We start from the raw sequence: 18,282 nt of genomic DNA on the forward strand, positions 1-18,282 counted from the left end.
ACCAGAGGTCCCTTTCATTCCCACCTTGGTTTTGGTGGATTTTTGTGGCTTCTTTACTGCAAACTGTTTTATCAGCAAGGTCTTTGTAAAATGGATCTTGTGCCAATCTTCTATTTATCCTGTGACTTAGAAAGCCGGGCCTCATGGAAATACAGTCCTGTAGGTCTCAGCCCCATTTTAGCCAGCACCTATTCCAGATGCAGTTTCTCTGCTTCAGACGCCTCTGACATAGCTACAGGGTGCTGGAATGTGGCTAGTGTGAACTGCAATGTGCTAGAAAGGTAAAATACAAGATTACATTCAGAGATTTAGCTTCAAAAATGTATATGCTTTATTAACAATTACATAGTAATCACATATTAAAATAATAATATTTTGGATATATTGGGCTGATTAAGTTGTTGCAATCAATTCCACCTGTTATTCCACCTGTTTCTTTCTTTTTTATTTTGAGACAGAGTTTCTCTGTCGCCAGGCTGGGGTGCTGTGGTGTGATCTCGGCTCACTGCAACCTCTGCCCCTTGGGTTCAAGCGATTCTCCTGTCTCAGCCTCCCTAGTAGCTGGCATCACAAATGCCTGTCACCACGCCCAGCTAATTTTTCTACTTTTGGTAGAGCAGGGGTTTCATCATGTAAGTCAGGCTGGTCTCGAACTCCTGACTTCAGGTGGTTCCCCACCTCGGCCTCTCAAAGTGCTGGGATTACAGGCGTGAGCCACTGCGCCCGGCCCCACTTTTTTTTTTATTATTTTTAACATTTGGCTACTAGAAAATTAAAAATTTACATGTGGCTCATATTTTACTGCAGAGGATTGCCTCCCTTCTGAAATCTCAGGCTGTCCGCCTGTATTAGTCCATTTTCACACTGCTACAGACAAATAGCTCAAACCGCGTAATTTTTTTTTAAAGTAAATTGAATCATAGTCCTACATGGCTGCAGAATCCTTGGGAAACTTAAATTCATGACCATGACAGAAGGTGAAGGGAAAGCAAGGCGCATCTTACATGGTGGAAAAAGAGGGAGAACCGGGGAGGACGTGCCACATTTTTAAACCGTTAGGTGTCTTGAGAGCTCCCTTACTACTACCAGAACAGCATGAGGATAATCCACACCAATGATCCAATCACCTCCTGCCCGGTCCCTGCCCTGACAAATGGGAATTACAGTTTTTTTTTTCTTTCAGAGGAAGTCTCTCTGTGTCACCCAGGCTGCAGTGCAATGGCGCCATCTCGGCTCACTGCAACCTCCACCCCCTGGGTTCAAGCAATTCTCCTGCCTCAGTCTCCCGAGTAGCCGGGACTAACAGGCGCGCTGCCACGCCTGGCTAATTTTTGTATTTTTAGTATTGACGGGGTTTCACCATATTTGCCAGGCCTGTCTCGAACTCCTGAACTAGTGACCTGCCCGCCTCGGCCTCCCAAAGTGCTGGGATTATAGGTGTGAGCCACCGCACATGGACGGGAATTACAATTTGAGATTAGATTTGGGTGGAGCCAGAAAGTCACACCATATCACTGCAAAGGACCTGCAGCAAGGAAGGGCATAAAATCCTAAATTTTAAAATAATTGTCATTATTTCAATTTATGAATAAATATTATATATCATTTATAAATGCGTATGACATTATACACAAGGTTAAATGCAAATATCCTCTGAAGTTGGCCTGGCTCAGATCAAGGAAGAAGCCCTGCCTGTGAAGGCTGCAGCCTAGGCTGTTATTTTTGCTTCGCTCAGCCCGGTGTCTGATCAAATATTCCCTCACTCAGGGCATGAAGGGTGGGGCCTGAAACCTTATCCAATCAGGAGCCGTGGTCTAGAAACTGTCCAATCAGGCATGCAGCTGGAAAGAACAGGCTACTTCCGTAATTTTGCGGGTCCTTTGTGTTTTTCTGCGTCCAGAGCTGCAGTTCTTCTCTTCACTGCTCTGTGTCCTCTGCTCCTAGAGGCCAAGCCTATGTGTCCTTGTGTCCTGCAGGTATCTGCAGATTTATGGCTAAAAGACCGGGACCCCCTGGAAGCCGGGAAATGGTGAGTGCTGGGTCTGTCATCGTGAGAGAGGGGTGGGGGCTGGTTGGAACCGGCAGAAAGTGGCTGTAGCAGGTCCCAGACTTTCTCGCAGTCAGCTCCAGAGCCTGACGACCCAAATCGTCTTTGGCCCAGCTCGGCTCTCGTCCCCTCCAGCCGCAAGATGGTGCCTGGGCCAGCGCCTGGGACCCTGGGATTTCTGTCTTTTTCCTCTGCAGTGGCTTTACCCTGGACTGGAGGCCTCTCTGGTTTGCTCTGCACTCCTAGCGCCTCATCTCACCCAGATTGTACAGGGATAGGAAAGTCATCGGGGAGAATCCTGACTCAGGGTGCAAGATTCATGAGTGGAAAGAGCTGTGGTCCTGGGGTCCTTAGTTCCTCATTTTTCCTTTTAGAGATGTATGGGAGTCACTCTAAAAATGAGAATCTGATCAAAGTGTGATTCAAGAATCATAGAGCGCCCAACTATGGTTTGTGGGTTGTGATCCATGGGAGAGACTTGAAGAAAAGTCTGTTATAAGTTTCATGAAGAAGCAAACCAGATTCAATAATTGGTTTGGTACAGTTATGTAGTTTATTTGTGAGATCCAGGTAAAAATTTCTTGGTTATGTCATCCGAGATTAATTGGCAGTCTGTGGTTGCCTAGGCCTGAATATTTTCTTCAAGATAGTAATTTCCAAGAAATGCTTTTTTTTTTTTTTTTTTTTTGAGAGGGAGTCTCGTTCTGTCCTCCAAGCTGGAGTGCAGTGGTGCGATCTCACCTCATTACAACCTCCGCCTCCCAGGTTCAAGTAATTGTCCTGCCTTAGCCTCCCGAGTGGCTGGAATTACAGGTGTGTGCCACCAGGCCCAACTAATTTTTGTATTCGTAGTAGAGACGGGATTTCACCATGTTGGCCAGGTTGGTCTCCAACTTTTGGCCTTAGGTGATCTGCCTGCCTCAGCCTCCCAATGGGCTGGGGTTACAGGTGTGAGCCACCGCACCCGGCCGATTTTTTTTTTTTTTTTTACCTTTTATTTTAGGTTCAGGGGTACATGTGCAGGTTTGTTGTATAGGTAAAATCATATCATGAAGTTTTTGTGTACAGATTATTTTATCACTCAGGTACTAAGCATAGTACCCAACAGATTTGTTTTCTGATTTTCTTCATCCTCTGATCCTCTACCCTGAACTGAGCCTCAGTGTCTGTTGTTCTCTTATTTGTGTCCACGTGTTCTCATTATTTTGCTCCCACTTATAAGTGACAACATACAGTTTTTTATTTTCTGTTCCTGCACTAGTTTTCTAAAAATAACGGTCTCTAGTTCCATCGACGTTGCTGCAAAGGACATGATGTTGTTCTTTCTTATAGTTGCATCCTATTTCATGGTGTTTACATACCACATTTCCTTTATCCAGTCTACCATTGAAGACATACAGGATTATTTCTTGTTTTTGCTATTGTGAATCGTGCTGTAATAAACATATGCGTGCATGTGTGTTCATGGTAGAAAAACTTACATTCACTGGGTATATTCCCAATTGCGGGATTGGGAATGGTAATTCTGTTTTCAGGTTTTTGAAAAAATGCCAAGCTGCTTTTCTCAATGGTTAAATAAATTTATACTTTCACCAGCAGCATATAAGCATTCAGTTTCTCCACAACCTCACAAGCATCTGTTTTTGTTTTTGTTTTTACTTTTTATTCTAATTGTTTGTATTTGAATTATTTCTTTTTTTCCCATTAGTCCAGTGTTTTATCTATCTTATTATGTTTACATAGAATCAACTTCTGGTTCCTTTGAATTTTTTTTTAAGACAGAGTTTCACTCTTACACGCAGGCTGGAGTGCAGTGGTGCGGTCTCAGCTCACTGCAACCTCTGCCTTCCAGTTTCAAGCAATTCTCCTGCCTCAGCCTCCCGAGTAGCTGGGATTACAGGCATGTGCCACCACGGCCAGCTAATTTTTGTGTTTTTAGTAGAGATGGGCTTTCACCATGTTGGCTAGGCTGGTCTCAAACTCCTGAACTCGTGATCTTCCCGCCCTGGCCTCCCAAAGTGCTGGGATTACAGGAGCGAGCCACAGCCCATGAGTGGCCCATTGAACTTTTTATAGTTATTTATGTCTCAAACTTCTTCATTTCGGCTCTGATTTTGGTTATTTCTTGACTTTTGTGAGCTCTGAAGTTGGTTTGCTCTTACTTTTGAAATTCTTTTAATTGTAACATTAGATTTTTAAATTGAGATCTTTCTAACTTTTTGATGTGGATGTTTAGTGATATGCATTTTATTCTTAACACTGCCTTAGCTCTAACCCTGAGATTCTGGTATGTTGTATTTCGGTTGTAATTAGTTTCAAAAATTTTATTTCTGCCTTAATTTCATTATTTCCAAAATAGCCATTTGGAAGCTGATTATTCCATTTTTATGTAATTGCATCCTTTCACATGTTTTTTTTTTGTATTGAATTATTCTATACATTTTCTTTTTAAAATTAATGAGAAAGATAAGAAGAAATAAAAATGCTGTGCTCTTAATCTAAATGCTAAAAATTATTCAGCACTTAGTACCAACTCCCAGGGTGCTATGAAAATTAAATCACAAAATGTGTTATTCCCAGCGCAGTGTTCTGTGACATGCTCCTGAGCACACAGTACCTGCTTAATAAATGTTTTATTAGTACATGTGTACAGGTTTCCCAGGTGCAGATTCACTCAGACATTGCTGTCTTCTGTTGTCCCTGTAAACTTAAAAAAGCCAACAAAAATATAGCATTTCAGGGTGGAAATTGGTTGTTTTTATTTGTAGCAGAAGTATTAGTATTGTGACAAATGTGGTGTGTGTAAGGGACTCTGCTGTGCCTGCTTTCTCTTGCTAATGCTAATAATGTGTCTGGGAAAGCACAATCAGCATTTACAGGGGACTTGTTGTAAAAGCCCATTCCTGGACCCTTTTGGATCCTGCAGAATCACGTTGCATAGAGCGGGGCCAAGATTACCAAGTGATTTATAAACTTGAGGGGTTCAAGATACATTCAGGAGAGTTTAGTTCAACCTTTGCATCAAAGGAAGGCTGCACTGCCTGCCCTGTTTCAGTTTGGTAGGAAGAGGTCAGTGCGGTTCATGTTCCCATTACTCTAAAGAAAATTGCTGGTTTCTGATAGGGGAGGGCAGGGACAAAGAAACTTATATTTTAATAGCTGTGGAGAAGCTCATTGTTCTCTCATTGCTCTTAAATCTTTTCAGTTATAAACAACAAAAATGGGTGAATGTTTTCTGCAAGTCTCGGTCTTCCACCCGTGGGTGTGTGTGGGGGTAGCAGGTGAATAGGTTGCACTTTAAAGTCATATTCTCAAGATGCAGGTTTGATATGTCCAGAGCATCTTATCTGAAAATACATTTCAGAGAAAGAGGAGGAAAAGAAACAAATCACTTTTTCTCAGGTGAGCATGTCTCAGATCAAGCGCAGCGTCCACTCTGCCTTTTGGAATGCCTTGTGTTCAGAACTTGCAAATTTTTACTTCTCTACTTGTGCTGTTGATCCCTAATGAGTTTGTTTCAACTATTTTTTGTGATTTTTATGATAGTCAAGGGGTTCTGAAAAAAATATTTGTTTTCTCTATGCCATAGCATTCTATACATTTCTCTTCATCTTGGATTCTTGTATATCATGCAGAATTCTTACCACAAATTTATGACCTACGATATATAAAATGTTCCCATTGTAGCTGTTGAACATTAGAAGGTGTGGATACTCAAGATTTCTATTGGGGAAACACCGTTGTCTTTGGAGATTAGTGAAAAGTGAAACATGTTATATTGAGGTTTCATCTGTGTGCTCTATTAGTTCCATGCAGAACAGCGTTTAGAAAATGCTCATTTAAACAGGGTGGCATTTATTACACAGAAAGTTCTGAAAAAACTGTTAGGAGATACTTGCTTTCCGGGGTGCTAAGGAAAGGCTCCTTAAAATTACTAATAAAAATTACAGAACAGGGAAGTTATCTGCACCTTCAACTTTGCATAAAACTGATGTTTCTTTATGATTAAATTTAGGCCAGGCGCAATGGCTTTGGCTTGTAATGCCAGCACATTGGGAGGCCGAGGCAGGCGGATCACGTGAGGTCAGGAGTTCAAGGCCAGCCTGACCAATATGGTGGAACACCATCTCTACTAAAAAAAATACAAAAATTAGCCAGGCATGGTGCATGCACCTGTAATCCCAGCTACTTGGGAGGTTGAGGCAGGAGAATTGCTTGAACTCAGGAAGTTGAGGTTGCAGTGAGATGAGATGGCACCACTGCACTCCAGCCTGGGTGACACAGCGAGACTCTGTCTCAAAAAAATATATATATATATATATAATAAAATTAAATGTAGATTATAATTTACTTTTCTGAGAGGAGAGAAATGCCACAGCAGTGATGTTGTGTTGTGTGTGCATCAGCACATAATAAAAATGTGTCCTAATAAAGTTGATAACAATTTTATTCACTTGGTTCAAGATCTCTATGACATTTTTTTTCCACTCTAGAGTTAATTCTTATTCTCTTAATTATTAAGGACACTTAGGAGATTTACTAGCTGAAGTGCATAAACCGTTGCATTCAATCTGGAAGCTGTCCTTTCCTTTTAGATGACTTTTGCTTATATTTGTCTTTTAAAAATGAAGGCTCTTATCTTTATTTACAGGTGAGAGAAACTGGGAAAAACCCAAACTCTGCCATTTACTGGATATTTGACAACATATTCTTACTAGGCTAGAAACATTGGTGAGCTTGCTAAAAATTCAGAAATTCAGACTTCCTCCGAAATCTCCTGAAACAAAATCTCACAAGATCTTTAGTTATTGCACATACTAAGACTTGAGAGGTATCTTCCAATTCATCATGACTCTTCTATCTGAGAAATATACACAACTTATTCTATATGATGTAAATATAGCACTCAAAAATAGACATGTCCGGCCAGGCACAGTGGCTCATGCCTACCATTCCAGCACTTTGGGAGGCTGAGGTGGGTGGATCACCTGAGGTGAGGAGTGCAAGACCTGCCAGGTCCACATGGAGAAACCCCGCCTCTACTAAAAATACAAAAATTAGCCAGTCATGGTGGCTCATGCCTGTAGTCCCAGCTACTCAGGAGGCTGAGGCAGGAGAATCGATTGAACCCGATAGGTGGAGGTTGCACTGAGCCAAGATCGTACCACTGCACTCCAGCCTGGGCAACAGAGTGAGACTCGGTCTCAAAAAAAAGAAGAAAAGAAAAACAGAAAAGAAAAAGACATGTCCATGTTGATGCCCTTAACTTTATAATGTATCATCCAGAAAAGTATCAAATCTACAGTGGTATTGTGGATCTTATGCTATCCTCTTTTCTCAGAGTTAGAGAATACTTCAGTGTTAAAAATTATCTTATTGAATAATTTTAGTCACTCTTGTAAGTGAGAACCACTTCTTTTTACTCTCTTTTTTAACTTGAGTCAAATAAAAATCTCTGCCTATGGCCATGTGGTAAGTGCTTGTGTGTTCATGAGTGGTTTTGTTTGTTTGTTTGTTTTCCAGGGACTGTTGACATTCAGAGACATAGCTATAGAATTCTCTCTGGAGGAATGGCAATGCCTGGATTGTGCTCAGCAGAATTTATATACAGATGTGATGTTAGAGAACTACAGAAACCTGGTCTCCCTGGGTGAGGATAACTTCAATACATAATTCCTAATATATTGCTTTTCTCTTTTCTAAGATGTTTTTGGTAATTTCTGCTTTGCATGAATGAATTTTAGATCTCCAATTTTAAGAAAATCTTGGGGATTCATTGCTGTAGAACAAATTCTTCAAGATGTTTTATCTTGACCAGAACTTTTGCCTTTCCTGAGCTTATGTATCTTTTGCTCTAGGTTAGTGGGAATTCCAAAAATGCCATGGCATAAAAGATCGTTGCCCACACATTAGAATTCAGTTGCTGCCACCAATTTTTGATTCAGTAGTACTGAGTAGTGAAATTAAGGACCTACAAATTTAAAATATTTTCTGAATATTTAGAAAGTTCTATTATGAATCAATATTAATTTTCTAGAATTTTCTATTATATCCTCTAAGCATAATACTAATTTGGTAATTAAAGAATTCAGCATGATCTATGTTACTTTTTTTTCTTAATTAAACAGGTATTGCTGTCTCTAAGCCAGACTTGATCACCTGTCTGGAGCAAAATAAAGAGTCCCAGAATATAAAGAGAAATGAGATGGTAGCCAAACACCCAGGTAGGTGAGAGCGAATGAAGCAGATGAGACAGATGAGAGGTATACAAATCAAGGAGGCAGCCAGTCCTTAAAATGTGGTCTGGGGAGCTGTGCTTTGATGAAAAGAGTTTCTGAGAAGCTCAAGTCATTTTTTTCTTTTGCTCTCACATAGGGACACCTCCTGCCTCATGCTGTTAAAGTCTCTAAGGATTCCACTTCTGCTTCAATAATCTTTCTTCAAGTTTGCAGTGTGAGCCAAAGTTTTCTTTAAAGGTTATCAGGGACTGCGCAAACTGACTGCTTTGCCATTGCTTTTGGGGACACACTAATATCTGCATATTTTTGAAAAACTCTAAAGCATTAAAATTTTTTTTGCATCATGTCTAAAATGTGTGAGAATAGTAGTTTCTCTTTCATTGGTGGTCATCCATTTTTCTGCACATGCCATTCTGTTTTTATTACTATAGCCTTGAAATATATTTTAAAGTTTTTACAAATTTTTTACAAATTTTTTAATTTTTTATATGTATGTATTTATTTAGAGGCTTGGTTATCCCCCCACTTGCTGTGGGGGGATATGCAAGCAGGGTACCTTTTATGCCTTCATTTTACTGTGTTGCATATTTTAGATATAGACTCATAAATGGTATTGCTGTATTATATAATAATTTCATTTTAGATTATTTAAAGAACGCTTATGATGTTTTTATGATGGCTGTATCTTTTTTCTCATAAAAAACAGCTTACATAGGTTTCAATTTCTTTACATCATCAACAGTTGGTGTTTTAAAAAAATTTATAGTGGCCATCCTAATTGATGTAAGGTGATTTTGTTTTGTATTGTGATTATGTTTTGCATTTTTCTATAAATTATTAATTTTGTGCAACCTTTCAAATGCTTCTTCCCATTTGTGTATCTTTTTTATTAAAATTTAGTTTAATCATTTTTCCATTTCTTTCTTTTTTGAGACGGAGTTTCACTCTTGTTTCCCAGGCAACAAGAGCAATGGTGCGATTTCAGCTCACAGCAACCTCTGCCTCCTGGATTCAAATGATTCTCCTGCCTCAGCCTCCTGAGTAGCTAGGATCAGGGATGTGCCACCACACCCAGCTAATTTTGTATTTATAGTAGGGATGGGTTTCGCCATGTTGGTCAGGCTGGTCTCAAATTCCTGACCTCAGGTGATCTGCCCACCTCAGCCTCCCAAAGTTCTGGGATCACACGTGTGAGCCACCGCACCTGGCTCATTTGTCCATTTCTAAATCAAGTAATTCAATTATTGTTGTCTAGTTCTAGGAGTAGTTTATGTATTCTCAATATTAAGTCTTATCACATGTGATTTTCAAATATTGTCACCAATTTCTTGGGAGACACTGTCACTCTATTAAATGTTTTATTTGATTGCAGAAATTTTGAAGTTTAGCCCAATTAAATTTTCTGTTCTCCTCTTTGTTGCGCATGCATTTGATGGCATATCTAAGAAAATGTGCCAAGACCAATGTCATGTCTTTGCACTATGCTTTTTTTCTAAGAGTTTCATTAGGTTTTTCTTAGTCTAAGTACTTTGTTTAACATATTTTTTGTATGTGATGCAATTAAACCATTCAACTTCATTTTTTCAATGTAGATGTCCAGTTTTCAACATTATCTGTTGAAGGGATTATATTTTCTCCATTGTCTGCTCATGGCAACCTTGAGGCAGATTATTTGGTCATACACAGAAGAGTTCATTGCTGGGCTTTCTATTTTGTTCTATCATGTCTTTATCTGTCTTTTTGTGAATACCACATAGTTATTGTTATTGCAGCTTTTTATTATGTTTTGAAATTATGAAGTATAGTGCCTCTGTGTTTTTCATGTGTGTTTCTGTAGATTTGGTTCATAATAAAATTTAAAAAATTTAAACAATATTTCAGGAATAAATATACTTTTGGAATTTTGATACAGATTATATTAAATTTGTTCACCACTGTGGGTTATATTGACATCTTAACAAATTAAGTCATCACTTAAATATGCTGGCCCTCGAGAAAAAATATTAAATTAATTTAAATTATTTGACCCTGTGCAAGAATACAGTGAAGAGTGTGTTTATTTCCATGTATTTTTGATTTGCCAGTATTACTTTTTTTCTTTTTAGTTTTATTCAGTTTGGGTTAGAAAACATATACTGTATGATTTTGCTCTTCTTATTTTTTTTTTTGACTCAGAGTTTCTCACTCTGTTTCCCAGACTGTAGTGCAGTAGCACAATCTTGGCTCACTGCAGCCTCAACCTCTTGGACTCAAGTAATCCTTTCACCTTGGCCTACTGAGCGGCTGGCATTAGAGGCATACCCCACAATGCTCAGCTAATTTTGAATTATTTGTAGAGACAGGGTCTCACTGTGTTCCCAAGGCTAGTATCAAACTTCTTGCCCCAAGTGATTCTTCCACCTTGGCCTCCCAAACTGCTGGGATTACACCTGTGAGCCACTGCACCTGGCTGATCTTTTGAAATTTACCAAGACTTATGTGTTCTAACAGAATGCACCAGGTGCAAATAAGAATATTGTGTATCCACTTGCTTTTGACTGGAGAGTTCTGTACATGTCTGTTTAGCCTATTTGGTTTGTGATATGGTGTAGATGCCCTCCAAATGGCATGTTGAAGTGTAATCTCCACTGTTGGATGTGGGGCCTAATGAGAGCTGTTTGCATCATGGAGACAAATCCCTCATGAATGACTTGGCACAATCATAGAGTTCTCACGCTATTAATTCACATGAGAGCTGGTTGCTTAAAGGAACCTGGCTCCTCCACCTCACACTCACATCGTCTTTCACCATGTGACATGTTTGGTTCTTCTTTGCCTTCCACTATAATTGTAAGCTTCCTCATATCCTCACCAGAAGCAGATGCTGGCATATACTTCTTGTACAGTCTACTGAACTGTGAATCAAAAAATCTTTTTCTTTATGAATTACCCAGTCTGAGGTTATTTTCTATAGCAATGCAAAATAAATTCATACACAATATAATATTCTTCAGGTTTTCAGTTTTTTTAATTGATCTTTTATTTAAATTTTTTATTTATTATTGAAAAGGAGGTCTTAATGTTTATAATTTTGTGTTGCTATTTTATTTCTTGCTTCATTTCTGTCAATATTTGCTCTATATGTTTTAAAGCCCTGATGTTATATATGCATATACATATAGATAGACATAATAATTATAGATTCCTAGTAAATGGACTCATTTTACCATTATATAATATCAATCTTTGTCTCATGCTAGTAATCGACTCATTTGCTTCCGTGTGTCTATAAAGATTTTTTCTTTGTGCTACATTGGAGATTCTGTAAAACATCTTAAATGTTACAACAGTATATTTTAAACTGGTAAAAAAATGACTTCAGTTGCATAGAAAAATTTGTCCTCATTATATCCACCCTATACTTCTTATTGATGTTGCTAATTATATCTTTTTGTGTTTTATGATTTTTATGCTTATATTTTTCAAATTTTAAAGAATAACTAAAAGTATTTTCTGCACCATCACAATAATGCCACAGAATTTTACTTTTTGTATATGCATATGTTTTTCAGAAAGTTATGTATTTTCATATGATTACATATATTTTTCCTCATGTTGTTTTAAGTGGAAAGACCTCTTTTCAGCATTTTATTTAGGGCACATACAATGATTATGTGCTTTTCCAGCATTTATTCATTCTGGAAGAGTTTTATTTTTCTTTATGTTGTAGTACATTTTTCTGGTTTTATTATTCTCACCATGAAAATTTTTTGAGCCTTTGACCATTTTACACAGTTCTTTTCTGACCTGCAAGGTTTCTGTTTACAAATTCACTGGTTGTCTCAGAGGACTATGCTTATAAATAATACTTCACTTTTATCTTGCAGCTCCCAAGATTATCTTCTGGTTTGTGACTTTTGAAACTTTGCTTAAATTTGTGTTGCAGATCTTTTTGTGTATATCCTAGTTTGTTTGTTTAGCTTCTTCATTTTTTACGTACTTTTTTCTTACTTTTAAATTTTTTCAGTTATTCTTTTTTACCTCCACCTTGTTTATTTTTATTATTGCAAGTTTTGTTGGTATTCTTATTTTTCTTATTTTATTTAGGTGTCTGGTTTTCCATTTTTCTCATTGAGCATAATATGGATTATCTTAAATTTTAAAAATCAAGATCTACATCTTTATTTTTATAGTTGCGTTTTCAAAATTTTTGATTTTTTTGATTGGACCATGTTGTCCTCATGTTTTATATACATTGTAATCTTTGTTGGAGATTCAGACACTAACATAAAACTACCTTTCATGATCTTTATAATGCAGCTCCTTCCTGTCATAGCATGACACCAATTGTCTTTGGTAGAGATTCTGGGATTCTCACAAACATGTTCTCAGGATGTGTTTTGTCTGCAATTTGTATTTATTTTTCAATTAAAAGACTTCTTCATATTTCTTCTTAGTGGTCAGTAACTACGTTCTACACCTATCTTCTACCCATCATACTGCAGTCTTTCTGCGGTTGTAACATTCACTTTTGAGCTCAGAAGACTTAAAGCTGTTATTAAAGGCACTATGCTCTTCTACTGGGCATGAGGAAGGGCTGTGTTGGGTAAATGTAGCAGACCTTTCTTTTCTCTCTATATGGCTCTGGACATCGTGCTCACATGGTGCACACACTAACTTTATTTATAAATTTCCAACAAAGGTATTTTGATCACTATGATTTTGTTACATTTATACATCTATGAAGGAATTATGGCCTGTGGTATTTTGATATGGCATTTTGCTAATGTACCTTGTGTAATTTTATATATTTCATGTGTAGAATATATTTATATGAGTCCAGAAAGTGGAGTAACTTGTGCTTTTTGTGTCTTTCAGTTACGCGTTCCCATTTCACCCAAGACCTTCAGCCAGAGCAGGGCATCAAAGATTCACTCCAAAAAGTAATACCGAGAACATATGGAAAATGTGGACATGAGAAATTACAATTTAAAAAATGCTGTAAAAGTGTGGGTGAATGTGAGGTGCACAAAGGAGGTTACAGTGAAGTTAACCAATATTTGTCAACTACCCAAAACAAAATATTTCAGACTCATAAATATGTCAAAGTCTTTGGTAAATTTTCAAATTCCAATAGAGATAAAACAAGATATACTGGAAGGAAACATTTCAAATGTAACAAATATGGCAAATCATTTTGCATGCTTTCACACCTAAATCAACATCAGGTAATTCATACTAGGGAGAAGTCCTACAAATGCAAAGAATGTGGCAAATCCTTTAACTGCTCCTCAAACCATACTACACATAAAATAATTCATACTGGAGAGAAACCATATAGATGTGAGGAATGTGGCAAAGCCTTTAGCTGGTCCGCAAACCTTACTAGACATAAGAGAACTCATACTGGAGAGAAACCCTACACATGTGAAGAATGTGGCCAAGCCTTTAGGCGCTCCTCAGCACTTACTAACCACAAGAGAATTCATACTGGAGAGAGACCCTACACATGTGAAGAATGTGGCCAAGCCTTTAGGCGCTCCTCAGCACTTACTAACCACAAGAGAATTCATACTGGAGAGAGACCCTACAAATGTGAAGAATGTGGCAAAGCCTTTAGCGTATCCTCAACCCTCACTGACCACAAGAGAATTCATACTGGAGAGAAACCCTGCAGGTGTGAGGAATGTGGCAAAGCCTTTAGCTGGTCCTCAAACCTTACTAGACATAAGAGAATTCATACTAGAGAGAAACCCTATGCCTGTGAAGAATGTGGCCAAGCCTTTAGCTTATCCTCGAACCTTACTAGACATAAGAGAATTCATACTGGAGAGAAACCCTACACATGTGAAGAATGTGGCCAAGACTTTAGGCGCTCCTCTGCACTTACTATCCACAAGAGAATTCATACTGGAGAGAGACCCTACAAATGTGAAGAGTGTGGCAAAGCCTTTAGCTTATCCTCAACCCTCACTGACCACAAGAGAATTCATACTGGAGAGAGACCCTACACATGTGAAGAATGTGGCCAAGCCTTTAGGCGCTCCTCAGCACTTACTATCCACAAGAGAATTCATACTGGAGAGAGACCCTACAAATGTGAAGAGTGTGGCAAAGTCTTTAGCTTATCCTCAACCCTCACTGACCACACGAGAATTCATACTGGAGAGAGACCCTACAAATGTGAAGACTGTGGCAAAGCCTTTAGCTTATCCTCAACCCTCACTGACCACAAGAGAATTCACACTGGAGAGAGACCCTACACATGTGAAGAATGTGGCAAAGCCTTTAATTGCTCCTCAACCCTTATGCAACATAAGAGAATTCATACTGGAGAGAAACCCTACAAATGTGAAGAATGTGACCAAGCTTTTAAGTGGCATTCGAGTCTTGCTAAACATAAGATAATTCACACTGGAGAGAAACCCTACAAATGTGAATAATGTGGCAAAGTCCACCCTCAGGCCTTATAATACATAAAATAATTTACACTGGAAAAAAACACTACAAATGTAGAGAATGTGGCCAAGCCTTTAACCAGTTCCAAACCTTAATTGAACGTAAGAGAATTCATATTGGACAGAAATTTTATAAATGTAAAAAAATGTAACAAAGCCTTTAACCAACCCGCAAACCTTAATAAACCTAAGAGAATTTATTTTAAAAAAATTTTTTTGAGTTGGAGTCTCCCTGTGTCACCCAGGCTGGAGTGCAGTGGCATGATCTCAGCTCACTGTAACCTCTGCCTTCCGGGTTCAAGCGATTCTCCTGCCTCAGCCTCCTGAGTAGCTGGGATTACAGGCGTGTGCCACCACACTGGCTAATTTGTGTATTTTTAGTAGAGATAGAGTTTCACCATGTTGGCCAGGCTGGTCTTGAACTCCTGACCTCAGGTGATCCACCTTTGTCAGCCTCCCAAAGCCTAAGAGAACTTATATTACAGAGACCCTAGAAACATAAAAAAAGTGACAAAACCTTTAAGCACATCTCAGGCCTTACATAATATCTGATCATTCATTCTAGAGAGAAACTCTACAAAAGCAAAGAATGTGGTAAAGCTGTTAACTAGTCTTGAACCCTTATTATACATAAGAGAATTAATACTGAAGAGAAACCCTGCAATAAGCAATAAGGTAATGTCTTTAAAAAGTCCTCAAACCTGAATAAATGTAAGATAATTGATATTGGAGAGAAACCCTGCAATTGTAGAAAAAAATGTGGCAAACCCTTTAACTGGTTCTCCATGCTTACTCACTAAAAAATTTTATACTGGAGAGAAACTCTGCTTACATAAAAATGTGACAGAGCATTTAAGCACACCTCAAACTTTTCTAAAAAAGAGAAATCATACTGGTGAGAGACTCTAGAAATGTGTTAAATGTGGCAAGGACTTTAAATGGTAGTCACACGTTATGGTAGGTAAGATAGTTTATACTGAAGAAGACTCCTGCAAATATGAAGAATGTGGCAAAACTTTTAACAAATTCTCACACCTTATGGTACAGGAAAGCATTTATACTAGAGAAAAATTGTACAAATACAAAGAATGTGAAAAGCCATTAATATCAGGTCACATCTTACTCAATATCAGAAAGTTTATACTTAATAAAGGGATTATAGGTCAGGTGTGTTGGCTTATGCCTATAATTCCAGCACTTTGGGAGGCCAAGGTCGGTGGATCATGAGGTCAGGAGTTCAAGACCAGCCTGGCCAACATGGTGAAACTCCATCTCTACTAAAAATAGAAAAACTAGCCGGGTGTGGTGGCGTGCACCTGTAATCCCAGCTACTCGGCAGGCAGAGGTAGGAGAATTGCTTGAACTGGGGAGGCAGAGGTTGCAGTGAGCTGAGATAGAGCCACTACACTACAGCCTGGGTGACAGAGCAAGACTCCGTCTCAAAAAAAAAATTATAAATGTGATTACTGTAAAAAGACCTTTTGGAAAATATAGGCCTTTAAAGTAAAGACCAGTTATTCTGAAGACAAACATACAAACTTAAAGAGGATTGCTGTACCTTTACTTCCATTACAGATTTTATTGTACACATTTCATATTAAAGGAAAAATTTGAAGATCTGAAGAAGATGCTCAAACTTTGTTGAACATTAGAGAATTTATATTGGAGAGAAAGTCTAAACATGTAATGAATGTGAAAAACATTTTTTCAAAACCTACAGCTTAGAAAACACCAGGTTGTACTAAATATTTTTGCAGAACCAGTAAATGGGGAAAACATATTAAATCAAAAATTAAGTCTATATAAACATCTGAGGAGTCACAGTAGAAAGAATGAAGGCACTGAAACTTCATACATTACACGAAATCAGAGGGTTGAGTGTAAAAGAGATCCAAAGCTAACACCATATACATGTTAAAGAAGTAGATTTTTTGGAGATTCATAATTACCTTAGAGGTATGCTTCTTCTATTAAAAAAATAGTTTCTGAAAAGCAAATAATAATGTAACTCAAGTCTCAGATTCCGTCATGTTGACTCTTCCCATTGTTTGTGAAAGTATTTGATCAGTTGTTTCATCAGAGATAGGAGAGATTGTTTTTTTATCAATTGTACGTTTATGTAATAAAATGCAATAAATTTAAAAATTTTTTAAAGATTATGTGTCTACTTAATTTTTTCATTAAACAAAGTTGTTTTTAATGTGTTAACACTATTGTGCTTTGAATGAAGTGTTAATTTGTCATCAGATTTAATGGGTCCCATTTTACTTAAGGTTCTAAGTAAAAGATGGTAACAATGTACTATTTGTTAATGTAGGGGAATGACATCTCTAATAATCTCTTTTTTGCCAGTGTTGTTTGTTTGTTTGTTTGTTTTGAAATGGAGTCTTGCTCTGTTGCTTAGGCTGGAGTGCAGTGACATGATGTCGGCTCACTGCAAACCTTACCGCCTGGGTCCAAGCGATTCTCCTGCCTTCAGTCTGCCAAGTAGCAGGGATTACACGCACATTCCACCACGCCTGGCTAATTTTTGTATTTTTAGTAGAGATGGGGTTTCACCATGTTGGCCAGGCTGGTCTTTAACTCCTGATCTCAGGTGGTCCACCCGCCTCAGTGCCCCAAATTGGTGGGGTTACAGGCGTGGGTCACCATGCCTGTCCTGCCAGTGGTTTAAACTGCAAATAAGTAGAATAATTTTTTTCTCATAGATCAAATTTGTATTCTTTTTTACCCTATTTAGATTTTTAAAAAAATTTTGTGGGTGGATAGTGTGCATACACACTTATGGCATATATGAGATATTTTAACACAGGCATACATTAGTTAATTATCACAGCAGCGTATATGAGGTATTCCTCAACTCGAGCACGTATTTATCCTTTGTATTACAATCTCATTATACAGTTTTATTTTAATATGTGCAATTCAATTATTACTAACCATAGGGTCATTTTATGGTCATAAACATTGCATGAGTATAATTAATATACATTTCTGAGTCTTGATTAAATATTTTTAAAAAATTGTTTTATATATTTTTTGTACATGTGGCCTCTCTGCTGACAAACAAAAACAGACATTTTGTTTTGATTTACAGAGACTTATATACATAAATATATTACTCTAAAGATATATCAGCCAGGCACTGTGGCTCTTGCCTGTAATCTCAGCACTTTGGGAGGCTGAGTGGGGCAGATAATTTGAGGTCAGGAGTTCAAGACCAGCCTGGCCAACATGGTGAAACCCCATCTCTACTAAAAATACAAAAAATTAGCTGGGCGTGGTGGTACGTGCCTGTATTCCCAGCGACTAGGGAGGCTGGGGCAGGAGAATCGCTTGGTCCTGGGAGGCAGAGGTTGCGGTGAGCCAAGGTGGCAGACAGGCAGAGGTTGCAGTGAGCCAAGGTGGAAGACCTGCACTCCAGCCAGGATGACAGAGCGAGACACCATTAAAAAAAAAAAAAAATATATATATATATATATATATATATATACACACACACATATATGTGAAAGTTATGTAGCAAGTGTGTTTGTGTGTGAGTTTGTATGCATTTTCA

The 18,282-nt window shown here is 38.1% G+C and overlaps 1 protein-coding gene across 1 annotated transcript; it reads left to right on the top strand.

The window, feature by feature from the left end:
* The first annotated feature begins 1,852 nt into the window (after positions 1-1,852).
* Positions 1,853-14,925, top strand: LOC100611103 (zinc finger protein 479). The gene is made up of 4 exons (XM_024357844.3): positions 1,853-2,029; positions 7,571-7,697; positions 8,176-8,271; positions 13,144-14,925. The coding sequence occupies exons 1-4, from the start codon at positions 1,991-1,993 to the stop codon at positions 14,706-14,708; spliced, it is 1,827 nt and encodes a 608-aa protein (XP_024213612.3). The 5' UTR covers positions 1,853-1,990; the 3' UTR covers positions 14,709-14,925.
* Positions 14,926-18,282: the final 3,357 nt, after the last annotated feature.

Source organism: Pan troglodytes, chromosome 6, assembly GCF_028858775.2.
Source record: "Pan troglodytes isolate AG18354 chromosome 6, NHGRI_mPanTro3-v2.0_pri, whole genome shotgun sequence".
Classification (NCBI taxonomy): Eukaryota; Metazoa; Chordata; class Mammalia; order Primates; family Hominidae; genus Pan; species Pan troglodytes.

Bases quoted from the DNA above. Each gene is read 5' to 3' on its own strand.
- LOC100611103 (XM_024357844.3), top strand. From the start codon at position 1,991: ATGGCTAAAAGACCGGGACCCCCTGGAAGCCGGGAAATG. The intron at 7,698-8,175 runs GTGAGGATAACT...TTAATTAAACAG, and splicing joins CAGAAACCTGGTCTCCCTGG to GTATTGCTGTCTCTAAGCCA. The intron at 8,272-13,143 runs GTAGGTGAGAGC...TGTGTCTTTCAG, and splicing joins GATGGTAGCCAAACACCCAG to TTACGCGTTCCCATTTCACC.